Source organism: Tyto alba, unplaced genomic scaffold (assembly GCF_018691265.1).
Source record: "Tyto alba isolate M040663 unplaced genomic scaffold, T.alba_DEE_v4.0 Super-Scaffold_2, whole genome shotgun sequence".
In the NCBI taxonomy this organism is placed as follows: Eukaryota; Metazoa; Chordata; class Aves; order Strigiformes; family Tytonidae; genus Tyto; species Tyto alba.
The window spans coordinates 89,601,739-89,628,091 of NW_024881282.1; the positions used below are offsets into that span (position 1 = coordinate 89,601,739).

The 26,353-nt window shown below is 50.9% G+C and overlaps 1 protein-coding gene across 3 annotated transcripts in view; it reads right to left on the bottom strand.

Annotated features, from left to right (window-relative positions):
- Positions 1-26,353, bottom strand: part of AHCYL2 (adenosylhomocysteinase like 2) — a 111,391-nt gene that overhangs the window by 7,640 nt on the left and 77,398 nt on the right. For all 3 annotated transcript variants that reach the window (XM_042791942.1, XM_032986776.2, XM_032986777.2), the window contains exons 2-8: positions 24,795-24,903; positions 14,302-14,445; positions 13,778-13,878; positions 13,025-13,127; positions 11,989-12,083; positions 5,791-5,897; positions 3,894-4,010 (exon numbers count right to left, since the gene is read on the bottom strand). In XM_042791942.1, coding sequence (XP_042647876.1) covers positions 3,894-4,010; positions 5,791-5,897; positions 11,989-12,083; positions 13,025-13,127; positions 13,778-13,878; positions 14,302-14,445; positions 24,795-24,903 — 776 coding nt within the window. The remainder of the gene's footprint in view (positions 1-3,893; positions 4,011-5,790; positions 5,898-11,988; positions 12,084-13,024; positions 13,128-13,777; positions 13,879-14,301; positions 14,446-24,794; positions 24,904-26,353) is intronic.

Here is a 26,353-nt window from a genome sequence, read left to right on the forward strand (position 1 = left end):
ATTTTAAAGATTTTTCATGTTTCTGAGCCGCTGGCAGCATTCACTACTGTGGAAGCTAAAAGTTGTGTCCTCAACTCAAAATCTGGGGGCAACTCTTCACTGGGCAGCTGACCCCCACGGCAGAGGCTGCCTTGTGCGCCTTGAATCCCGCGACCACGGAGCAGAGACACGGCCGTAATAAAGAGGAAGGGCTAATTAATTAGAAGAATTACTTCATCAAGATGTTTTCATAGAATCAGAGAATGGTTTGGGTGGGAAGGGACCTTTAAAGGTCATCTAGTCCAGCCCTCCTGCCACGGGCAGGGACATCTTCCCCCAGCCCAGGGTGCCCAAAGCCCCGTCCAACCCGGCCTGGAAGCTTTCCAGGGAGGGGGCACCCACCCCCCCGCCGGGCAGCCCGTGCCGTGTTTCACCACCCGTTTTCCGTGTTCCACCACTTTGCCCATTATCACTTCTAGCAAAGCCCAGTTAACGACGCGTCGCATCTTGGCGTACGCTGCTCCACACCGCAACCTCACAGGCTGTGCGTATTTTGGGGACCAGCTGATGATTTTGATCGAACTTTTCCAGTTTTGGTGGGCAGGAAGAGCGAGAAGCCACCGGCCGTTTGCAGTGTCAGGTTCTGGCTCATGTAACAAAACATCTTGGCAGGGAAGAGCCAGATACCATCGCCGCTGGACTCGACAACGAGCCCAAACTTTAGTCTTTTAGAACAACACGTGATGGAAATGTGGGGAAGAAACTGTGTGTGCAGGGGATCGTCCAGAGAAGCACATTCGGTGGTTCGCTAACTCCTATGGCACTTGCACGCGTTTGAAGGGTCGTCTCCCTGCCCCTGTATCTGGACACACAGGTTTTACAAACATGAGTCTCCTTCACCTCTCCTGGCCAAGATGAATGTCCTGGGTTGAGTGAGTGGTGGAGTTTTTTGGTGGCAGGGGAGGGGGCTATCGGGGCGGCCCCCTGGGAGAAGCTTCTCGAAGCTCCCCCAGCTCCAAGTCAGCTCCACTTCTGTTTGGAAACTGAGCCCATCAGCTGCGCCTCTGCGATAATGTATTTAAGAAGGGACGTGGTGAGGAGCAGGGGGACTTGTGAGGAGGAGTTGCTGCAGCTGAGTGAACACCAAGGTCAGTGGGGGAACGGAGGAAGAAAGGAGGGGGGAGGTGTGCCAGAGCAGAGACCCCCCTGTATCCTGTGGGGAGACGGCAGGGCGGCCCCCCCCGCCACCCATGGAGATCTACGGTGGAGCAGACACTGATTTGTGGCCTGTTGCTCCTGCTCAGCTGATCAAGGTGCTGTGCCTGAAGAAGGCCGGGGTCTCATGGGAAAAGGCAGCCCTGCTGCTGTAATTCAGTGCTGGGAGGATTGCAGCATGCGGGGGTGTCCCACACCGGAGCAGCTCGGGAAGGGCTGCAGCCGTGGGAGGGAATCCAGTCGGAGGAAGTTAGTGACCCATGACGGAGCAGTGGGGGGAACGCTGCGGCCCGTGGGAGGAATTCAAGTCGGAGAAAGTTTGTGGAGGACTGTCTCCTGTGAGAGGGGGACCACGATGGAGCAGGGGGAACAAGTTCCAGACACTCCCCTCACCGAAGATAAGGGAAGTGGCAGCACTGCCTGCACCCCCCATTCCCTGCCCCTGCGCCACTGGGGGAGGAGGTAGAGATATCGGGAGCAGAGCTGAGCCCAGGAAGAAGGGAGGGGTGGGGGGAAGGTGTTCTCAAGATGTGGCAATGCTTCTCACTGTCCTACTCTGTTATGTGTTGTTAGTGTCTGTAATAAATGTATGTTCTTTTTTTCTTCCCCTAACGAGTCTGCCTTTTGCTCGTGACCATAAAGGGGGATTCTCCCCCATCCCAGTCCTATCTTGAACCCCAAGCCTGGCTCTCTGTCCCTTCTTATTGCCGGAGGGGATGGGAGAGAGAGCTGCTGCATTGTGGTTGGCTGCCAACCAGGCCTAAACCACGACAATGACCACTACCAGGATGACCGCTTCAAAGCCAAGGTGAAGAACGAGGCACTCTACTACCCATCCCACCAAGATTTGGGAGAGAGATGTCAGAGCAAAGTCCGTCACCCACAGGGAAGCCCGCGCTGGGTCTCGGAGAAGCTCTGGTGCTAGCAGACCGAAGGCAGTGAACCACCAACAGCACTGCCAGAGGGACTTTGGTTAAAGAGGAGACATTTCTGCATCGGCAAGGAACCGAGAACCACAGATCTTGAGGCTAGTTTAAACTTTAAGCCATCCCAAGTCACCAACATGAAAAAAGGCTTTTCTCTGGAAGCAGGCAGTCTTCTCCGTGGAGAGGGTTCCTCCTCCGCACCACGGAGTAGGCAATCTTTTCTCAGGTCGTCATCTCACCAGTATCAACAACAGTCCAGAAAGTCAAATCTGTCCTTGCTTCTGTGCTTACTTGCCTCCTACTGGGACCACTACCAGATGCAACACGTCACAGTCCGCCCATTCGAACTGTAAGAATAAAACTTGTCCTAATCTCACTTGGCTTTCACAAAATTTGGCAGTGGGGGTGGCGGGGACACAGACGCCCAATTCCATCAAAATAAAGAAAAAAAAGAGAGGGAGAGGTAAAAAAAAAAAAAAAAAGATCACTGCGATTTACACTCTCTCTACATCACAACTTCTGCACTGCATCTCAAGATCAGCAGTCTCAGAAGATACATCATGTTCCTGGTGCCCACGTATCCGTCAGCGGCTGATTCCCGTCCGATCCTAAAAAGTGCAGCACCATCAGGATGCTGCAGAGCTGGGCCCAGTCCCACGGTCTGCCTACTGGGATTTGGGGGAGGGAGCACAGAGGGATGCAAACACTTCTGCTTGCTTGTACGGCATGTGGCTGTAAATCCTGCCGGGCCAGGGTGGGGAGAGGTGGGTAAAGCAGTCACCAGCCCCGTCGTTCCCAACTTCTGCACCTATTTATGCTCAGCTGAAGGACAGGGTTTAATCCTCAGACTTAAGTCTACACTTTGGACACTGTTATGAGATAAAGTCTTGGTCTACCATAACCTCTTCTATCTTCTTTCCGTTTCTTGAATATTCAGAGGATAAAAAAAAGGAAACTAGAAAGGCAAAAAATGTTGTGATCAAGCAGGTGGCTGACTCACACCCACGCAGCACACACCGATGGGTTTTATCCTGATGCCACGAAGGTAAGAGGGACGGGAAGGAGTCTTGTGGCCATACGTGAGGACTTCTGAAGTCCTCACAGAGGAGTACGAGAAGCTGCAGGGCTTGAACCCAGCTCCAGTCACCCTCACCGAGAAGGGAAAAGGCATGTGAGTCACCTACACGCGTGGAAGGACAACATCACCCTGAGAACACAAAGACTCGGTGTGAGCTCCCTTGAAGGGCACTGGCAAACGTCGCCTATCACTGTGGCTAAAAAAATATCTGATGTGTCTTCCAGACTCTCTGGGAAAAGACAAGACGTGCTTTCCACAAAAAAGAGGAGCAGGGGCAGGATTTAAATGATGTGCCCCATTCATACATGTAGCTGGGTTAAAAATATTGAATCGGCGACTTCTAGAGATGCCAGTGTCTTTGCTACAAGATCGTTCTCCTACAAACACAAGATTCAAGGTTTGTTTTTGGCCGTGCATATGTTTGTAGAGCTCTACATACAACTGTACAACTGTCTTAGGGCCTTCAGACCCAGAGAGACGTAAGCTGCTGTCTCAAAATGCCCTGCAGGTTCCCAACTTTGACACAAATAGGATGGACCAGGGGTAATAAAGGGTCTTTGTTCTCCCCTGACACATCAGTTGGTCTAAAATGATCTAAAGTGGCAGGTAGGGCAGACCCACGGGCCCGGCTCCCCGTGGGGTCCAACGCGACCCGAGCAAGAGACACAACCCCATTTGGGCGGCCACGTACGTACCCGTCCAGGATGGACTCTCTGCAGCAGTACAGGTTGTCAAACTTCTGCTTTGTGACCGAGTCGTTGACATTCATGGCTGGGACGCAGAGCTTCCCCGCTTTGGACAACTGGTACAGCCTGTTATGAACACGGGAAGAAATAGGTAATCAATGGAAAAGTAGTTCCCTACACTCTACCGTTGCGTGCTCCTGAGGTCCTTGCTTCGCTGGAGCGAGCAGCAGACATCTGGAGGGTCAAACACAACCCTTCAGTAGGAGCTCCTCGTTTCAGGAGGACAAATAGCTTGCTTCCTTCCACTGATGTTTGTATCTGTTTTCCCCCCTGACTGAAGAACTACCAGGGTGGCAACAGGCATTTCATAAAAACGTCAAATAGCAGATCAGAAGGTGCTCGAGACTCCACGTGCCTTGTAACTGTTGATATCGCAACCGTCCTCGGCCTTCCTCAAAATGACACACACACACCCCCCCCCCGATCCTGCTTCAGATACCATGAGAGCTCCTGTAATTCCTCAAGCTCCTACTGCTCAGGACAAAGAGGAATGGCCACCGAAGGGCAACTTTCCGAGCGACGTGAAGCTGCTGTGATCAACACCTGCAGCAGAACATTTGAACAGCAGTGGGAGTGCAATCACCGAGACGCGGAACAAGAAGCAACCAGGGTGGGGAACACACCAACCCCACCTCCTACTTCTGAGAGCAGACTGAACTCCCGGCAGCAGCAAAACCACTGACAAATAATTTATAATGCTACACTACGGCTACGAAGAGGATCTGAAAATCACCTCCCTGCTCCAGACCTTGGGAGGGAGAACGTGTCCCCTCGGCCGGTCTCTGCAGGCCGCTCCCAGGCTTCTCCCCGGTCTCTCTGTCACCCGGGGAGCCTCAGTCCCCACGCCGCCTGTCCCCCGGGGGTCAGGGGCACGCGCTCCCTGCACGCGTGCATCGATACCGCCAACCTCAGAAAACAACCTCGCCTCCGGGCACGAGACCGTGGCGAACAGTTTTTAACATCGCTTTGCTTTTGAGGATCTCAAAAGATCCACAAAAATTGCCCATACCGGGAGAGATTCCCGATGCTAAGAACATTATCGGGTCCTTTTCTTGACCCCACTGGCTGCAAACCTGAATCGGCCGCTCCCTTGTTTCAAGTATTTCGTTTCCCCGTTTCGAGGGCTGCCCGCACCTCTCACCAGCTCCAGGAGCTGCAGCCAAGCCTTTCTCCCTTCAAAAATAAAGAGCAGAGTCTGCCGCTCTTCTCCTCAGTCCCCAATGTTCTGTCACCTGTGATATGATTAACGCCACTGGAAAGGCACCTCTGATACCTCTCCGAACCCCGGGAGCCCCTTCTCCCATCGCAGTTCTGACCGATGGATGTCACTCCGTCTCTGGCTCTCCATCTCTGGACTCCCACCCCAACTAGAGACTCATTTCCTCTCCCCAAATCTCACTTCTTCCCAGAGATTTCGTTTAGGATTACGCTCCTGACTTTCTCCAAAGCCCACCCCTTCTTGTGCAACACCCTCACCCTTTCCTTTTTTCACCTGCAAGACAAGGTGAGATAACCATTGCCCCTATTTCCCAGGTGGAAAACCAAGACCTTGTACACTTTTTCCACCCGCGCAATAGTCAGGAGCTGCTTCTACTCCTCGTCTGAAATTCAGAGCAGTAGTCCCGAGTCTGTTGTTTCCACTATACGAGAGATTTAAAACAGGTCTTACGGAAAAGCCAAGCCCAAGCTGAAGGAAAACCCCAGACCACATATTAGGAGGTTCAACACTCAGCCGAGTCTGTGACATCTTACAGCCTGGGGATCTTTTGCTACCGGTCCCCTGAGGCAGAAGATGCTTTTTTTGGTCCAAACATCTCCGTGCCCACAGTCCAGCCTGCCCTGTTACCTGTGGACACCAGTCACGCTCTCCTCTACTATCCCCTTGATCTTCTTAAACATGTTGGGGTATTTCTTGTAAATCCAGTGAGTGAGATCTCCTCCGTCATCCAAGATCTGTAATAAAAATAACCACAAAGTCACCGCTCTGAAGACCCAGGGTAGCCTGCTCACCCCAAAAAGCTACAAGGGATAAATCACAAGCTCAGATCATCCCTAAGCCAGCCCGTGTTTTGGCATCTCAAACACCACATCGTGACAGCTTAGGTGAGACCGCTCTGCTCGGCCGTTCAGAGCAGGAGGGCTGCTTCGTCGATACTGTGCTGGAGAGGCAAGAGGCCAGACGAACGCGGCAGATCCTGGTGTTCATAAGGAGACCAGAGGAAACATGAAAAACTGCGGTGGAAGCTCCTCTCTCCCCGTCTCCCTGAAGCACAGATGGAAACGCCTTTGATCCACAGAGAGACATCAGCTTTTCTGGTATGACTGCTAATGGAGGAGGACAGAGGAGGAGGAGGATGGATGAGGAGGAGGATGGAGAAAGAGGAGGAGGGTGCAGAGCTACTATTGCCAATTATAATGTAACTACATCATAAAACACTGCGTATTAAAAATACCGAACCTCTTTTAGACAACAACTCCGGGTCTCTGCCCATTTCACCTGCCTTTGAACCTGTCTCAGGAGTACAAAACTCTTCTTTATCAGATCACGAGTCTCCCGAGCCACCCATTTCCTCCTAATGACGCATTTCAGAGCCGTGGAGAAAGCCAGAGACTTACTGCTTTCATAAAAACATTAAAGATGGGCAAGCAAAGGTGCCCTTTGAAAAAGTGCCTTGGAAAGGACAGACATGAAAACAGTTTGGTCACAGAAGTCTAAAAATTGCAGAGAAAAGAGCTTGTCTATTCTCTGCTGCTGAGCAGGTGCGTGTGTGTTTTCCAGTGTACAGAAACACGTCGGGTAAGGGCTTTGGGCACCAAAGTCCTAACGCTGCTAGGGGTGTAACACAAACATCCAGGTACACCTTTGATGGGTTGATGTTACCCAGGTATTTTTGTGGCGTGCTACAGCATCAGAGGATAACCAAAGACTTTAAGCCAAGGCTTATTGTCTACCTCTGTAAGTACAGAATCTCTGGTAATTATGGAAAATCTCACTGCTAGTGACAGCCAGTGGAGTTTATTAGGAGTCTCGTTGTTTGTGTACCCACACACCTTCCTCGTAACGAACGTGGCCTCAACCCCAACCACTTTGGGTCATTCCCTGCCACGTGTCAACATCCCAAGGAGGGTGCTGAGCTGTAAAAGCTTCAAAGAGGGACCCACCGGGGTACCATAAAGAGGTGTCTGGGAAAGCTGAAAAGAGGCAAGAAAGGAAAAAACCCAAACGCGTGCGTTTCACCCAGGTGGGCTCAGGTGGCGCCCAAGCAAGGTGGGCAGTGTGACAACCCCCGTTAGATTCAGACTCAAGAGAAAACAGGGAGCAGAATTCACCGAGCAGCAGGTGAAGTGCCAAGGACCTGTGCTCGCTGGGCTGGCCGAGAGCTCGCTGCCCCATATTATCAGTACCATCATCCTCCGCTGTGCACGGCCCCTCCACCAACGTCCAAGACTTCTGACTGAATCATCATCCTCTTTGCATGCTCCCTATCATCATCATCCTCTTTGCATGCTCCCTCCACCGACGTCCAAGACTTCTGACTGAATCATCATCATCATCCTCTTTGCGTGCTCCCTATCATCATCATCCTCTTTGCATACTCCCTCCACCAACATCCAAGACTTCTGACTGAATCATCATCATCATCCTCTTTGCGTGCTCCCTATCATCATCACCATCATCATCCTCTTTGCATAGTCCCTCCACCGACATCCAAGACTTCTGACCGCATCATCAGCATCACCCTCCTCCTCTTTGCACGTTCCCTGCACCGACGTTCAAGACTTCTGGCTCCCAAGTCAGCCCACTGGTGTGGCGGTGCCGGTGTCCTAAAATGCAAATGTCCAACCTGGGCAGAAGCATCTCTGCTCCTTGGCTGGCGGTGGAGCTCAGCAGAAACCCTCTACCGCCCGCGCCTGCAGCCACCCGGGGAAAAATTAACACTCCCACCAGCGAGTGGTGGGAAGAAGCCCCACTGCGGGCACGACGACGACATTCCTGAGCTTTGTCACGACACACCAGGGTGCACTTCACAGAGCCACCACGCTGACATCCACGGGCAAGGAGTTACTTGGAAATGCTACGGGCTATTACAACCTTTTTTCTCTCTACGTTGCAAGATTTCCCACTGGAGGCGAGCGCCGTGGGTAGCGGCTGCTCCTCCACGAGTGTCTGGAAAGCACCCGGTGTCCTGCCAGAGCACGGCACGCGTCTCCCACGCAGACCTGACTCTTGAGTCTCCAGGGCCCCCCCCCCCCAGATCCACCTCCCCTTCGCAGGCTGGGAAGCGGCGGCAGGTAAGGGTTAAGTGGGCTGAGAAGCTCTCCTGGGCCAGCCGAGGTAGGAATTCAGCAGCCTGGCTCCCAGGACGGCTTCGTTTCATTAATCCCCATTTAATAGGGCACATAATCCTCTTTCTAAGAAAGAGTTCTGGGGGTTGGCGGTTTCCTCTTTCCTAGGAGGGCAGGAGACGGCGAAAGAACCCAAACCAAATCCGTGGAGGAACTAATTTTTGATGGAAGGTCACCTTTGTGTAGCAGCCCTAAAGGGCCAACAGCAAAGCCCGGGGTACGTGCCCCATATTCCTGCAGTTTTTCTCAGCTTTACACAGCTTATCTGCCTTCATTCAAATTCCTCCCAGGCAGATTTCTTTTTCTGGGAAAAAAAATCCTTTCTTTGCCCTGCAAAGGATTTTTCGTTCCGCAAAGGAGTCGGCCTAGATGTGAGCCTTGCCCTGCCTGGGCGCCGCTGCCCGCCGCCCGCCGAGGGGCACGAGCTGCAAACCTGGGGATCAACCTCCCTCTCGATTTGGGCACCTCCACCTCGGAGCAGAGCTCGCACCTGTAAAAATCATCTTCCTATCACCCCGGGCCCTCTGGGACATTTCTTTTTGGAGATGGGACCGTGCTCTGAACCAAGCGCCAGCAGAGAGCTAGTTGTGCTTCTCCACAGCAGTACTCACCCTGGATTTTTATGATTTTTCACCGATTTGGTGCATCCGTATCCCCTCGGTAGGTGTTTTCCTCTCAGTGCTTTTCTCTCCAAGTAAGCAGTTCCACACTGCTGTCTGCACAGAAGGGCTGTGACTTCTCACTCCCTCAGTCCTTCCATTGCACGTTTTCTCCAGCGGAAAATCTCCCTCTCTTCCTTGAAAGAATCTGATGTCTCAGGGTGCCATTTTACAATCTCTTTTAACCCACCTACGACCCCGCTACCACCAAATGTCTCACCCTGTCCCCCTTCCAACGCAGCTGGAGCAACAGCCAACACCGTGCGGTTGATCTTGCACAAAACCAAGCTGATTAAAATTAGCTAGGATTAGCTCAGCAACGTGGTTGAGAATAACTCCCTGCAGAAAATAGCTGGGGAAGAAGCAAGGAGGTAGCGGGAAGGCATGGCCGGAGGCGGCACCGACATCCCCCGGCGGCAGCGTGAGCCTTGATCAGTTTATGCTGCGAAGGAAACCAAACCCTCAGTGCTGCAGATTCAGATTTTTTGAGAAAACCCCCCTCTTGAGCCACTGCTGTCCAGACGGAGCGCTCCTCTGAAGGTCTGTTATTCCCATCAGAAAAGCCATGGTGTCTTTTTTGGGAGACTCGCAGTATTTGTGGCTGGCTGTTCCTGCGGAGCAGCGCCACACCAAAGCCCTAACATTGAATATTCACATTTTTGGACTGTGAGAGATCCGTATTTATTTCCATGATCAGCTCCATCACGCCTTGCAGTGCCTGCCTGGACACAGGGCGGGTGGGGGCCAGCGAAGCAACGTTAAACGGGACTCCTGGGGTGTATTTCAAGCCCTGATGTTGTCAGCGCGGCTTACAGCGAGCTGCCAAACTGCTCTGACCGATTTTGTTTTCTCTTAAGTAGAAATAAGAGATTGCACTTCTCTTTATTGAGCTTAAAGATGTAGAAGCCTGGAAGTGGAGATGCGTTTCTGTGCTACTTTCATCTCAGGTCAACAAGTACAAGTTGGATGGATCAACAAGCGCAAGTTGGGTACTTACGCTCTGAATCACTCCACACTTTTATAAAGTCCAAAAAGACTTTAGTTTATAAAAGACTCTCTTTATAAAGAGTACTTTATAAAAGACTCTCTTTTATAAAGAGTCCAAATGGATTATTTCTTGCTGGATAGAGGCAGGCACGTTGCTAAATCGCTGTCCAGAGAGAGAGAATTTCCCATCTGATCACACCGTGGCAGGTAGCGCTGCACGGAACATCTTCGACGCACGGCACGGCCACGAGTAATCACCAGTGACACCGGGCGGTGTCGCCGGCGGCTTGCTGATGGGAAGAGAAGAGAAAACAAGAGACATTTCTTCCCTGTGCGGGGGGTGAGGCGCTGGCCCAGGGTGCCCAGAGCAGCTGTGGCTGCCCCCTCCCTGGAAGGGTTCAAGGCCAGGTTGGACAGGGCTGGGAGCCCCCTGGGCTGGGGGAAGGGGGCCCTGCCCGGGGCAGGGGGGTTGGAACTGGATGATCTTTAAGGTCCCTCCTGACCCAAACCATCCCGTGATTCTATGAAAAGAGGTTAGATTTAGGTTCATCCAAAAGTCACAGGCTGCCAGCAGCAGCCGCTCAGGCTCAGTCCTACAACGCGGGGACGCATTGCCTGGATTCGAGATATTGGGGCAAGTTCTCAGTCTCAAGAGGAGAGAAAAATTATGATGCACACTCCAAAATTTGCCATCAGCACGGGGAGCAGAGCGGGTCCATCTCGCTTCAGCCTTGAGGCTGGACGGACCAGAGGGGCAAATTTCACCTTGTGCTGTGGCCAAATTGGCCGGCTCCTCCCTTCTGAAATAATCGTACGAAGAAGATCGTCTCCACACATGTTCTTCACCCGGTGTCCAGCATCCTATTTCTTATCTCTAAAAACATGGACTGCCAAAATCTGGGGGGCAAATCTTTGGGAACTGCTAGACCCGAGGCAGCCGAGGCCCCCCAGCAATTATTCCGGTGCTCCAGAAGCAGGTCTGGAAATACACTGATGGCTGGCGACACGTCGCAGGATCAAGAGGTCTGACGAGATCCTGGGAAAGCATAATACACGAATTCTGGTACACTGACTTCTTCAATTACTGACATTTTCGATGGGCAATTATTCCTCAAAAAGAAGAAGAAAGCTGCCATCGTGTCTAGACTCCGACTCGTAGCCCGGGGGTGGATTTTTTGACTTTCACGATTCTTTTTAAAGGCGACAGCGGGGAAGTGAGCAGGTGTAGACTGGAAGGGGCAAAAAAACCCACCTCAAACAAGCTGATATCGGCAAACAAACAGTACAGACGCACACCTATCTTCCACCTCTGATTACTTTTCATCTAATTTAGATCATAAGTTCCAGGGCTCAAAACCTGTTAGGAAGCATGTTGAAAACAACACATTTGACAGCTGCAAATTATTCCACTCACCTAGTTGAGGGTTCTCTGTTTTTCCCTAGAAACAAGGGCAGAATAAACCAGCAAAGGATGGAGTTAGGCTACCTGAGGTTTTGTGTCTGTGCAGGAAGAGCAGGCTTAAAGTGCAGAAATCACCTAAAAATCTCATTTTTGTTCTGAAAATGCGTAGATAGCAAAAATCAGATCAGGGTGAATTTAATTTAATACGGTAAAAGGGAGGCAACCCCTTTTCAGAAGGTAGGGACTTTGAGTAATTTTTTTACCGGCTAGATTAAATGAGTTGGGTTTAAACTGTAGCAAGCTACTCTGGAAACAAATTAAGCACCCAATAAACTTTGCACTTAGGCAGCTGTGCTTATTTAGGAAACAGTTAAACAAAACCTTGCTTGGGAGGCAAGATCCACCTGCCGAGGTCATTTAAACCACCTTCTCCCTGCCAGACTGAGAAAACTTCATTTCCCTCGCTGCGTCGTTAACTGTAAAGCACTTCAGAGGTAAACGCTGTGTTAGGGCCAAGCCTTAACTGCTAAGCTGGGTCTAAATTCAGGAGGAAAACACGGACCAGCACTAAACCTTCCTCCTTCTCTCTAGGTGGGAGCTACCCACGCTTCAACACGCGCCGAGCGTTTTACGGGCGGCCCCCTCTCACCATGTTGGGCTGCCATCCTTCGACGTTGACACAGCGGTCGATGCACCACCAGAAGTCGTCTTCGGATTCTCCCTTCCAGGCGAAGACGGGGAACCCTGGCACAGGGAGGGAGAGAGGGGTGCTAGCACCAGCCTTGGCAAATCCCGGGGGGAGGGGACCGGCTCTCCCTACGTCTACGCGCGACGAACCGGGCTCCCGGCCCCGCGGCGGTCTTGCCTGCGGTCTGATTTTTCAACACCTGCCTTCTAGAAGAAGCGTCAGAGACAGACATCCAGGACACACGCTGAAGGCAGCACACAGCAGTTGGCCCCAGCCTTCCGGATTTCTTCCTCTCCCCCAAGAAAAAGTGCCAGCCACCAGATGAGGGGGCAGCAGGCTCTCAGCGAGAACATTTATTTGCAAAATCAAGCTTTTGCTGCACGTTAGAGGTCCTACCTCCCTGCCAGGCACATTAGCCACAAATTTACCTGAATGTATTCTGACTCATAGGCAATTATTATTCAGCTTCAACGAGCAAGACCAGGTAACAGGCGGGCTGGCGGGTTTGGCTTCTCCTGGGTCTCCCAGCTCTCACGGTGAAACCCCCCCGGCCTTCCCCAGCAAAACCAGGACCTGAATTAGGGCATCTCCCAGTTGAGCAGCAACATGGACAGCTTCTGGTTTGTCCCCCCAAAAATTCCCTTTTTCACCCCTTTTAGCTACAGCTATGACTCAAATTTATGGAACTGAAATAAAATTTAGCTTAAGGTTCTTTTAGCAAAATAACTTCCAGGTTGACCCAGCCCATTCGGCGAATAACGTGAATCACCATCATTTGTACCACGTCCTTCTATACTCCAGAGAAAAATTATTCTGAGATTTTTCAGACCAATGGAAGGGATTGATCTTGTGCTGCTTACCTCCTATAGGTTTATTCTAAACTGAAGAGAACGAAGGGAAAAAAACTGTAAGAGATGATCAATGAGCTAAATACAGTGGGGATTGTCTCTTAAAGTATTTTAAAACCAGGAAGGACAAAGAGGGTGAAGTTTCCTACCGCTCTCGGCAAGGGCAGCAGCCACTTCATTAAGAGTAGAGTAGATGTTGCAGGCAGCCCATCGGCACTGTGCGCCCAACGCGCCAAGAGTCTCCATTAGGACCTGGGTTTGAGTGAAAAAAATCAGAAAGAGCAACGCAAAGAGCAATATGTAATGCAAAGAGCAATACACGACTGGGATTTTTACGTGCTATCTGTGGGAAAGCTCCTGGGGGGTGTCTGAAGTTGGTTTCAAGTAGCATCAGGGTCGTTAGAGAGTTGCACAGAGACCTATTTCGCAATTACTTTTTTTCTTACAATTTTAAATGGAGGAAGTAAAAACTTCAAAGTATATTCTATATGCAGCATATATAGGTGCGGGGGTGTATATAAATATGCATATATGCAGATTTCTCTCAGAAAAGTCCCAACTCTAGTCAGCAGAAAGCACTCCTGTCCCATGTGTGGAGGAGAAACCACAGCTCTTGGATCGCATAAGTGCCCTGGTGACTGACTGCCACTTCCTCCTGCTTGTACGATGCAGGTAATTCAATTCCCTTAGTTATCACTACTCAAGCAGTGCCGTACAGATACGTGCATTGCAGCACCTTTAAGCACAGGCTCTGTCTACCTAGAAACATCCACAAAATCGACCATTCTCTTTTTCCTTGGGGCTGGACTGAGAGTCTGCATGTCCATATTAACTGCTTGGGGTCTGTTTCAGAGTGTAAGCCGGGGAAAATCCCCGTCTGGAGTTGATGGACGGGGTCTTACAGCCGTCTGCGCTGTAATGTGTGTGCAGCCCACGATCTTGGCCCCAGCCAGTGGCTTCTCTCCCTGAGCTCTCTTCCTCAAAGCCATCAGCGCAGGCATTTCTGAAAGGCAAAATGGACAAAAAAAAAAAAAAAAAAAAAGGTCCATCAAAGCGACGGAAAGAGGGATGGGCACAGAAGCAGCGGCCAGCATCACTTCTTGCCCTGCTAGCTGGTACTCCTCTGAATTTGGACAGATCTGGCAGCTTCAAAAAAAAGCTAAAGGCTTGAGAGCAAGCATCAAATAAGCCATGGCACAGCTGAAAAGGACCCAACAACCCTCTGGGGTTTTTTCCCTACTCTTTAGGCTGTAGCATCATCACCCTGTAACTCCTCTCCATCCCACAAAATCCCACCAAAGTTTTCCCATCGCTACCAGGAACGGTGTCAAGGAATCGCCAATCGCTGGACCTCGCGAGAAGAGGATTTGGGGGAAGGAAGAACCCCACAAGACAACGCGGAGCCTGAGGAACACGCCCCATTTACCTTGTTCAGCAATTTCAATCTCTCGGCGCCCGAATTCTGCCTGCTTTATGTTTTTCACGCAGAAATCACTGCTGCCTTTGGAGTTCTTCTGCTGCTTGTCTCGGGGGGAGGTCTCATCATCAGAGCTGTCTGTGTAGGAGGCAGCTGGAGGAAGAAAAGGAGGTCAGAGACAGAACAAAATATTCCCCAAAGCCAATCCACCTGCAGTGGAAAGGCGCAGATGATCTGCTGGATGTGTCCATGCACGTGCTTCTCCATGGGCACATGCCAACTCCTTCCACCCTCAGCTGGGATCTCCTCTTCTCCTTACAGTGACCACTTCCCCGCAGTCAGCTTTCACCTGCAATGATCTCCTCGCTCTCATCTACCTCTACTGCACCACCACATCGGAGGGAATGAGTTCGAGCGGTGGCTGTGCCCCCCAGGGGCCCATCTCCTCATGCTTTGCAGCAACGCTGAGGCCTTCTCCCACCTCTCCTCCCAAATGTTAAGCCTTTACAGCTCTCAAGCCAACAAAAACGCCTATTAATGTTTTGAGTACTTCCAAAACATTAAAGACTTGTAATTTAAGACAGGATAGATACAAGACCCTATTTAATTTTAAACAATGCCATGGTGAGGGCTGCTGGTTAATTATTCAGTTATGGTGGTATTCTCAGTCCTTGGATTTGCTCAAATTCAACATTTTTCAGTAAGGACAGTGGCCACAGATTGCTGCTTAGGAGGCTCACATGGGATGGTAGGAAGAAATTTCTTCATCAGGGGGATAATGCAACGTTGGTACATGCTACCAGGAGAGGTGGTGGCTCTCCATCATCATAGAATCACAAACTGGATTGGGATAGAAGAGACCTTAAAGCACCCCAGTGCCACCCCCGCCCCGGGCAGGGCCCCCTTCCCCCAGCCCAGGGGGCTCCCAGCCCCGTCCAACCTGGCCTTGAACCCTTCCAGGGAGGGGGCAGCCACAGCTGCTCTGGGCACCCTGGGCCAGCGCCTCACCCCCCGCACAGGGAACAATTTCTTCCTCATATCCAATCTAAATTGACCCTTTTTCAGTCTGAAGCCATTACTCCTTGTCCTATCACTACCCGTCCCAGTAAAAAGCCACTCCCCCCCTCCCCTGTCCCCCCTTTAAGCCCTGGGAGGCCGCTCGAAGGGCTCCCCGGAGCCTTCTCTTCTCCAGGCTGACCCCCCCCAACTCTCTCAGCCCGGCCTCCCAGGGGAGCTGCTCCAGCCCCCCCAGCATCTCCGTGGCCTCCTCTGGCCCTGCTCGAGCAGCTCCGGGTCCTTCTGCTGTTGGGGGCCCCCGAGCTGGCCCCAGCACTGCAGGGGGGTCTCCCCAGAGCGGAGCAGAGGGGGAGAATCCCCCCCCTGGCCCTGCTGCCCCCCCTGCTCTGGCTGCAGCCCAGGGCACGGGGGGGTTCTGGGCTGTGAGCGCACGGGGCTGCCTCACGGGCAGTTTTCCCCCCACCAACCCCCCCAGTCCCTCTCCTTGGGGCTGCTCTCCAGCTACCCCTCGAGGGCCCAGCCTGGGTTTGTGCTGGGGATCGCCCCGACCCACGGGCAGGACCTTGCCCTTGGTCTTGTTGAACCCCACGAGGTTTGCCCGGGCCCCCCTCTCCAGCCTGCCCAGGTCCCTCGGGATGCCCCCCCTGCCCTCAGCGTGTCCCCCACCACGCAGCTGGGGGTCACGGGTGAACTTGCTGAGGGGGCATCGATCCCACTGCCCGTGTCCCAACGAAGATGTGAAACAGCGCCGGGCCCAGCCCCGACCCCCGAGGAACGGCGCCCGTCACCGCTCTGCACTTGGCCACGGAGCCATCCTTGGAGGATTTCAGGACTTGGTTAGAGGGCCATCGCCCACCTGATCCTGTGCTGGTGATGTCCTGCTCTGAGTGGGCAGGGGGGTGAGACGACCTTGGTGGTTCCTTCCAACCAACATCTCTGTACATCTACGGACCTTGAATTTCCCCCTTCTTTTCTATTATAAATAACAAGCAATTGGCCATGTATTTCATCTTTCGCTTCTCTGGATCTTCTTTAACCCTGCCTCCCTCTTGCTCTTTTGAAAAGAGGAAGGAAGATGGCACCACTTCTCTCTGCAGGAAGGAGGCTACAGGGGACAGCAAACCTACGGTCTCACAGAATCAGATTATGCTTCTTTAAGATGACATATGGCTACCGGGCATGGATGTGCATGTGAACACGGAAGAAATTATAGTTACTGTCAATAATTGTCTCCCCTCCCTATCAACGTCTCCAAACTTTTGGTTAGGCAACTCGTCTATGGCAGATGACACACAGAGATTTACTGAAGAGCCTTTCATGGAGTTAGAAATCCTTCTTCCCATCCATTCTGATTACTAACATAACCTGTAGAGTCCATTTTCAATTTGAGCTGTGATGGAGTAGCCACCACCTCTGCCTCCACTTTATCCGGATTGGGTGAAGAGACCCTTCGTGCCCTCTTTTCCTCAGGAATAGGCTCCTACGTGGGAGACCAAACCTCTTTCATCTTCTAGGGCTGTGTCTTAGTTTGGGCTGAAATAGAGTTAATATTCCTTTTCAGGGACTAGATGAGTGCTGTGTTTTGGATTTAGCTTTGGGGTTGGTATGGGAAGAATGCTGATAGCACACTGATGGTTTCAGCTGCTGCCGAGACTTCGAGGACTCTCCGACTGCCCGTGTCCTGCCCGTGCGCAAGGGCACAGGGAGCAGGGAGGGAGCACGGCCGGAGCACCAGCCCCAAACTGGCCAGTGAAATATTCCATATCATGGCACGTCATGCTCACTGTATAGAGGAGGGGTGGTGGGGAAGGAGCTCTCTCTCTCTCGCTTCCAGGATTGCGATTGTGGGATCTTGGTATCTCGGGGTCGCTGGCCGGGAACGGGCTGGGGATTGGTCAGCGGGTGGGGAGCAATTACGCTGTACATCACCTGTTTATATACCTCTTTTTGTTTTCCCCTATCATCGTTATTGTTCTCATTTTATTGCCATTATTAAACTGTTCTTATCTCAGCCTGCAAGTCTCCCTTCACCCCTCTAATCCCTCCCCCATTCCCAGGTGGGGAGGGGGAAGGGAGGGTGATTAGCTGCGGTGGTTGGTTGCCAATCAGGCCTGAACCACAACAGTTTTTGGCGCCCAACGTGGGGCCCGAAGGATTGAGATAACAACAGGTTGATTTGTGTGCTCTTCTGAATTTGTTAAAATGTCGACTGCTTATCCTGCTATAATGTCGATCGAATGGCTCCTGGAATCGTGGTCTTTCGTGTTACAGTTGTGCTATATGTCACCTTACTTGCCATATATATTCCCCATGCTGCTGCTTATCACCCATGGGAGTTGCATTCAGATTGTTGCTTTGCTGTACTATGTAATACTGATTTATGGCACGATAAGGTTGTCAGTCTTGAGACTAGTCTGGTATTCATACTCAGCATGGGCAAGTACTTAGGAGAGTTGGCACCCCCGGTGTCCTGGAAATTCACCCCTGAACAAGTGCAGGATCCTGAGAAGCTAGTAAAATGTTTAGGAGAGATATGCTGTCATCCTGGTAACTCAAGAGAGACGCGGATCACGGCAACATGCTGGGGACTGGCCCATGCCTACCGAGCCCTGCTCACCAGTATACAGTGCCCTCAAAAAAAGGAGGTCTCTGGATCAGAGAGCAAAACAACAAGCACTGCAGCCGCTCCAACACCCCCACCAGATACTGCAGCCACTCCAACACCCCCACCAGATACTGCAGCCACTCAAACTCCGGCAACAGACACTGTAGCTACTCAAACTCTGGCAACATAAGGGCGAAAAGTTTATGGCTCGCTGGGCTCATGACGCCTCGGGCCATCAAGGAAGAGATGCAACATATAGATGGGCACGTGACCGAGGGGTGGACTTAACTATGGACGTTATATCACAGGTTATCCATGAATGTCAGACCTGTGCTGCCATCAAGCAAGCTAAGAGGTTGAAACCTCTTTGGTATGGAGGGCGATGGTTAAAGTACAGATACGGGGAGGCCTGGCAGATTGACTACATCACACTTCCACAAACTCGACATGGCAAACGTTACGTGCTTACAATGGTAGAAGCAACTACTGGATGGCTGGAAACATATGCTGTGCCCCATGCCACTGCCCGGAACACTATTCTGGGACTTGAAAGACAAGTCCTGTGGCGACATGGTACCCCGGAAAGAATTGAGTCAGATAATGGTACTCACTTTTGAAATAATCTCATAAACACCTGGGCAAGAGAACATGGCATTGAGTGGATATATCACATTCCCTATCATGCACCAGCCTCTGGGAAAATCGAACGGTATAATGGGTTACTAAAGACCATGCTGAGAGCAATGGGAGGTGGGACTTTTAAACACTGGGACACACATTTAGCAAAGGCCACCTGGTTAGTCAATACTAGAGGATCTACCAACCAGGCTGGCCCTGCCCAGTCCAACCTTCTGCGTACTGTAGATGGAGATAAAGTCCCAGTAGCACACCTTAACAACATGCTAGGACAGGCTGTCTGGGTTATTCCCACTTCAGGTAAAGGTAAGCCCATATGTGGAATTACCTTTGCACAAGGACCTGGATGCACTTGGTGGGTAATGCAGGAAAACGGGGAAGTAAAATGTGTGCCTCAAGGGGACTTAATGTTAGGTGAAAATAGCCAATAAATTGAACTGTATTAGGCCAATCACCAAACAGCCCTATCAATGCATCACTATGATTAATACATATTATATAATGGCATTGTATTCATGAAGGAACACATGAACTCAGAGTAAGGATTGGATTCAGCAACCGATGCCCAACGACTCCCATAGACCATGAATACAGACGGTGTCGGATGCATCAGCCACACGTTCCAACTGTAACAGGGCCTGCATGCCTTCCTCCTGCAAGGCCACCTGGTCACCTATTCCCTACTGACCAAGAATCACCCTTCCCGCCTTAAAAGACTATTATGACATATGGAATGCAAAGTTATGAACCAAATGAACTTATGATACATTCTACAGTGATGGCCCAGTGACTGAGGGAATGATGTCTGTGTGCACATGCCTAAAACCCAGAATCAATTAGACTGTACTGGGTAATATGGAACTTGAGCATAACGTAAATGATATGGAATAAGGGGTGGATACTGTCCTAGTTTGGGCTGAAATAGAGTTAATATTCCTTTTCAGGGACTAGATGAGTGCTGTGTTTTGGATTTAGCTTTGGGGTTGGTGTGGGAAGAATGCCGATAGCACACTGATGGTTTCAGCTGCTGCCGAGACGTCAAGGACTCTCCGACTCTCCACGTCCTGCCCGTGCGCCAGGGCGCAGGGAGGGAGCACGGACAGAGCACCAGCCCCAAACTGGCCAGTGAAATATTCCATATCGTGGCACGTCATGCTCACTGTATAGAGGAGGGGTGGTTGGGAAGGGGCTCTCTCGCTTCCAGGATTGCGATTGTGGGATCTTGGTATCTCGGGGTCACTGGCCGGGAACGGGCTGGGGATTGGTCAGCGGGTGGGGAGCAATTATGCTGTACATCACCTGTTTATATATCTCTTTTTGTTTTCCCCATCATCGTTATTGTTCTCATTTTATTGCCATTATTAAACTGTTCTTATCTCAGCCTGCGAGTCTCCCTTCACCCCTCTAATCCCTCCCCCATTCCCAGGTGGGGAGGGGGAAGGGAGGGTGATTAGCTGCGGGGGTTGGTTGCCAATCAGGCCCGAACCACAACAGGCTGGCATCAGCAGTCAGAGCAACGCATAAGGCTTGGAGATGAACTAGGAAGCATCACTCCTCTTTCCTTTCCAGAGGACCTTGCCAGGACCCAACTCAAAAGCCTCATCCACGTGGCCATCCCCCATTCCTCATGGAAGTGCGCTGAAGTTTTACTCCAAGTCTTTACTCTCCAGATCATGTGGTTCTTCTAAAATGAACGCAAGACCTGCATCAAATTATTTGTTACAGCAGAAGAGGACCACCTTTGTAGAACAGTGGAGTTGGCCGGTACTGTGCATCGCTAGCAAATGGTGTGCGTGTGTGAGGGCATCACCTGTGATGGCAAGCTCTCCCGGCTGTCTCGATGATGAGCTCTCTTTCTTCCACGCCAGAAGAGAACTGGTGGAACCTTTACTCAGGCAACATTGCGTAGCCAAACTCAACAGCTGCTGGCGTTGGGTGAGGTGCTGCTGCATGCATGAGCTAGCTTCTCTCCCAGGCACAGTCTCCAAGAGGGAACCACCTACGCCAAACACCCAAGGGAGCTGTTCTACCCAACAGTCAGCACAGATTCACAACTTTTGACCCCAATTCTGTGCCAAAGGTAGAAGCAAGGGCGAGCGTTTCTTACACAGCGTCATCGGAAAACTCGGGTTGAAGCCATGGTCTTATCACCACCCACCAATGCTCCCGAAGAGCTGCAGCTTTCCAGAGGCATCCAGACCTCGAGTGAGGACTGATACCGAGAGCCCCTTCCGAGAACCTGGAGCTGACCACGTGGATGAGGCTTTTGAGTTGGGTCCTGGGAAGGTCCTCTGGAAAGGAAAGAGGAGTGATGCTTCCTAGTCCGTCTCCACGGCAAACCACCCCCTACCCAGCATTTCAATGGCTCTGTTAGCATTTTCACGTCAGAAAGCCCAAACCAAGGAGTTAAACCCTTCCCCCCGCCCAGCACGGCCACGGGTTTGTCTTTCCTGCAGCACCCAGCAAGCCGATTCCTTTCTCTTCTAGCTTGCGTGAAGCGTTTGAATGATCCCAAGAAACAAAAAGCTTAGTGCTGCCACTGTCGGTGTGCCAGGCTCCCCGAGACCCGCTCGGGTCTTAATCTGCTTAGGGAGGAGAATTATGCATTGCTGAAATTTCTCTGCAAAGACTCCCCCCCTCAGCGGGGTGGGAAAGGCAAGTCCGACCCTGCAAACAACACGCTGACGGCAACGTATTTCTGAATTTGTGCTCTTGAAGATCTTGAAGGACCAGGAGCCTGGCTTAATAACAAAAGAGGACCTTATATAATACCAAACTCTTGTGTATCAAGGACTCCAGAAGGAAGGATTAATTAGTTCAAGGAGGATTATTTCCTTGAAGACAGCTAATCTGTGCCGAGGTTTCTTTAAAACCATAGATCTTGGTTCTGAGAGCTGAAGGTAATTTTTTTAAACAAAAAACCCCGCCTAGATGGTAGCCAGATTTTCATATGCAGATGGTTCTTTACTGTTACATATGTATGATATAGAGCAGTGCATACAGTACTATGGTAATTAAACTAATATTGTTAGGGTAGTATAATAGCATACTAATATATGAAAAGTAAATTTTGCCCTTGCGCTCCTGTAAAATGAAAAACAAGTGCAGAAGGGAAAGGATCCCAAGCATCTATAATTTAGAAATAGCCAGTTGACGGATGGGACAGTCAGTCTCCTAAATATCATCTCAAATCAGCCCCAAATTGATTAATGAAAGCTTCATAACCGGGGTTGGCATTCTGTAGAGCCATGTAGCTTTTTCATATAGATGGTATCATTTCAGAGAATGACATGAAAACAACAGCAGGTCTCAGGCACTGCTATCCAGTGGAAAAATGGGGGGAAAAGGAGACACCTGCAGCCCGTGTCCTAAGCCAGCAAAGACCAGGTCAGAGCCTAAATTCAGCAAAGTCTCGCTTCGCTAATATTTTAGACGAGGATCCACTGACATCTGTAGTATTGGCATCAGTAAGGGCAAAAAAAAGGGCAACCCGGCCCTGTTACAGCCCAGCTAAAAAGACAAAGCTCGTTCCTTTTCTGTACAACCTTTTGAGAGTTATGAAACAGCACGAGAATGAAGTCAATCCCCTTTAATTAAAGCTATTACTGTTCTAATCTCACCTCAGGACCCACGTAACGTGTATGCGGTACGTAATGCACAACACTGAGTGTTTTAATAGTCAAAGCACCGGGCTGATATAAATCAGCTGATCCCCCCAAATCTTTGAGCAGGTAACGATTATTGGAGTTTTGCAGACAGGGGAAGGGCAGTTACCAAAATGCAAGTGATTTGCCCAGCACAACACCAAAACATCCCCCCGACTCCAAAGCTGAGCTGTCAGGTCGGTGCTTTTCCCTGGTTTGCAGTACCAGAGGCTGTTAAACACCACGGCGCGTCCTTGGGCGTATACACCACCCCCAAACGGTACAGAAAACAATTAATTTCCCCAGTGAGAAAAACTACTCGCTTTAAATGAAGCGGAACAACTACAGAAAACTGGCGGCGCGTAGCAAATATGGGTAAGAGACTTTGAATTTGAATTTGAAGACTCAGATCAGCGCGGATCATTAGCATTTTCATTCTGCGCACTTCACAGCAACCAGGTGATGAAGTTCAACAGTCTCTGCTGGTTTTTTCATAGAATAATAGAATCAGAGAATGGTTTGGGTGGGAAGGGACCTTTAAAGGTCATCTAGTCCAGCCCTCCTGCCACGGGCAGGGACATCTTCCACCAGCCCAGGGTGCCCAAAGCCCCGTCCAACCCGGCCTGGAAGCTTTCCAGGGAGGGGGCACCCACCCCCCCGCCGGGCAGCCCGTGCCGTGTTTCACCACCCGTTTTCCGTGTTCCACCACTTTGCCCATTATCACTTCTAGCAAAGCCCAGTTAACGACGCGTCGCATCTTGGCGTACGCTGCTCCACACCGCAACCTCACAGGCTGTGCGTATTTTGGGGACCAGCTGATGATTTTGATCGAACTTTTCCAGTTTTGGTGGGCAGGAAGAGCGAGGAGCCACCGGCCATTTGCAGAGATGCCGTTTCCTGTTTCTCTCTCATCACTAAAAGGGCCCCAGCACCTCCCCATCATTTTGGGGAAAGATGCAGGGACGACTACCATCCCACCAAGCACCGCCTCAGGCTTTTGTTCACTTCTTCAGTTGTACCCACCACCCCCAAACATCAGGACCTCCACGTCTTCACTCCTGCCCACCATCTCCAAACCCTGGGACCTCCACGCGGCTCTCGTGCGTCCAAAGAAGAGCAGTGAAGCTGGGGAAGGGTCTGGAGCACAAGTCTTGTGAGGAGCGGCTGAGGGAACTGGGGGGGTTCAGCCTGGAGAGAAGGAGGCTGAGGGGAGCCCTGATGGCTCTGTACAGCTACCTGAGAGGAGGTTGGAGCGAGGGGGGGGTCGGTCTCCCAAGTATCAAGTGATAGGATGAGAGGAAACCCCCCTGCCAGGGGAGGTCTATATTGGATATTTGGAAAAATTTCCTCCCCCAAAGGGTTGTCAAGCACTGGACCAGGCTGCCCAGGGGAGTGGTGAAGTCACCATCCCTTTTGGTCTTTAAAAGACGCGTGGACGTGGCGCGTGGGGATGTGGGTTAGCGGTGGGCTTGGCAGTGCCGGGTTGACGGTTGGGCTCGATGATCTTAAAGATCTTTTTCGGCCTAAATGATTCTATGATTCTTCCCCTCTATTACCATCTCTCTGCTCCTCATGCTGCTTCTCTTCCAGCCTTCTCCCATCCCAGGAGGGCTTAAATGGGTTGTTCAGACTGTGCTACTGCTCAGCTCTAAAAGGAGAATGACAAAGATCCACACTGAGAGGTACTAACGGGATTTATCCACCCATCCTGCAACCGTCCTGGGAACACAAGCCTTCCGTCTTGACTGCCAGCCTAGCAGCTTTCAATAGGAGGGAAACAGAATACTTTCACAGGCTAATTAATTGCAATTGCTGATGCTTTAGCAGGAGATGCTAAGTGCAAGGGGCGGCGGCGAATTCCCCAGACTTGCTCCAAGTTCTTTCGGCTGTGAATCGGGAGCAAACATGATGGCATTAGCCCGGCTCATCAGCCCATTAGTCTTCAAAAATGACAGTCATAAAATACACCCTGCTGATTAGGTGTGGGATGGAGTTGTAAAGCCTGTACAAATGCTGTATTAATCACAGACCTGTACTAGAGAAGTCTAACCGTTAATGCCAGCTTAAAACATGCTGCCCAAGACGATAATGTTACAGTCGTAATCCAGGTGGTTTATCAAGTGCAACTGGAGCCTGGGTTGACGTCCCCTCTGGAGAGGAGGACAGGGTGTGCATGTGCCTCAATTCCTCCTAAAAGCCCTTCCCATGGGAATGCAGCCACCCCAGGGGTGATGGCTCACTCAAGTTGTCCCCACCTGGGTTTATTCAAGAACGGGAAGGGAAGATGACGTGCAAGCACGAACACAATGGAAACACTGTTTTGCTGAGCCTGGAAGGAAAAGGAAGGGGAAGAGAGGAGAAAAGCCAGCAGCGACTGCACACGAGGGCTTTAAGGAGAGATCAGAAGTGTCGCGAGTATCAGAGTAACTTAATTTTCTATCCAACCGCACAAGAAGAAGCGAAAAAAAGCAGCAACCCTCTTCCCACGCTTTCCCTCCGACACTACTGACTGCACAACAGATGTGGGAGAGCCCGGAGCAAAAGGCAGGACAAAGGCTGGGGCCTGCCGAGACGCTGTAACGGCGGCGGGCGGCACGCACCTGAGCTGTAGCTGTCGGTCGAGGACTGCGAGATGGAGCGGGAAAGCGAACGGCGGCCAATCTTCGTCGGGCGCTTGTTGAATTCTTGCTTTTGGTCAGCAAACTGGATCTGTTAAGAGAAAAGAGTGGTTGAGTCAGGTGTAAAAACCCAAGAGTTTAACACAGAAGGTCGATCCCAGGAACCCAAAGCCTTGAGCAGACACCGACAGCGTCTCAGTTACGGGCTGGATTGCAATTCCTGTTATTTAACTGGGGACAGGGTACGCCAAATTGACTACTTTGTTTAATTCTAGACCCTCCACCAGACGCAGCATCGACACGCTTGTCTTTCAAACACCTTGAAGCTCCTCTTTTAACCATACAAATCCGAAAGCTTCTGTCACCATCACACACAAACTTATTTTTTTATTTGTCCGAAGAGAAGCCCCGCCGGGGGCCACCCAACGTTCGCAGAGCTCACGTGGACACTGACCTATCTCGCAACGTTTATTGTGGTGACCACGATGAGGTGCTCCCTATTTGCCGTATGAAATACAAAAGGCAGAAATAAAACCACTTCTGGTAATGAATACCCCTTCCAGCTGCACTCTGCATTGAGAAACGTTTGAGATCAGATACATCACTCGAAGCTGTTGTAACCGTTGGGAACGTGGATGCCTGGAGAACACAAGTATTTAAGAATATTGTATTTAAGAGTACACAACTTTATACAAATAAAGGAAGGATAAGGCATGTAAATGAAGCAACGTGCAGACTAGCCAAATGTAATTATCCAAGTTGGAGAGGAGGAGCTGACTATCGTTTACCAGCAACGCCTACGACAATACCATAGCAATGGATGCAGCGCCGATATTTTGTGGCATTTTGCATCTACCCTCTTTTTAAATGGAGCTCATCTCATCGCAACAAATTGTTGTGGGTGATGAAGAGCAACCTCTTCAACCCGAGATGAGGAATCAAGCCCACTTCCATCTCAGTCATCACCAAGGACTGAAGATTTCAGACTCTGCAGGGACCTGTGTGAAGCCCCCAGAGATCACCGGCGGGTTTGAGAGCAGTCGAGCACGACCAGGCTCAGCCTGGCCCGTGTCGTGGCTGTGATACTGCCAAGCCAAGAGATAAATATTTATTTTAAGTCAGCAAAGCTGATCTGCTCCAAAGCATGCAGAGGACAGAAAGGATAAGCAAAGAAGCGACACTTTTATCCAGGCACTTTTAAAGGGAAAATGACATTTAACATTGATATTTATAGAAGAACCTCTTTCTCCAAGCTTCATTTTACTCCTGCCCTTGCTTGAAAAGAACAGCAAGCTGCCCAAATAATCAGGATTTCCTTACTAGAAACTCCTCAAATCACATACACTGAACATCTGCTCTTAGAGATGATTATTAGTGATTCTACAGTAGAAACTCAACCCTTCCGTGCCCCGACACATTTCAACAGGCACCAGAACTGCTCCGAGCCCACCTGCCTGGCCCAAGGGACACGGGGCATCTCGAGCCCACACCGGCAGCTCGACATCCCTTTTAATTCCCTCTAATGTGGCTGCTGGGCTGTA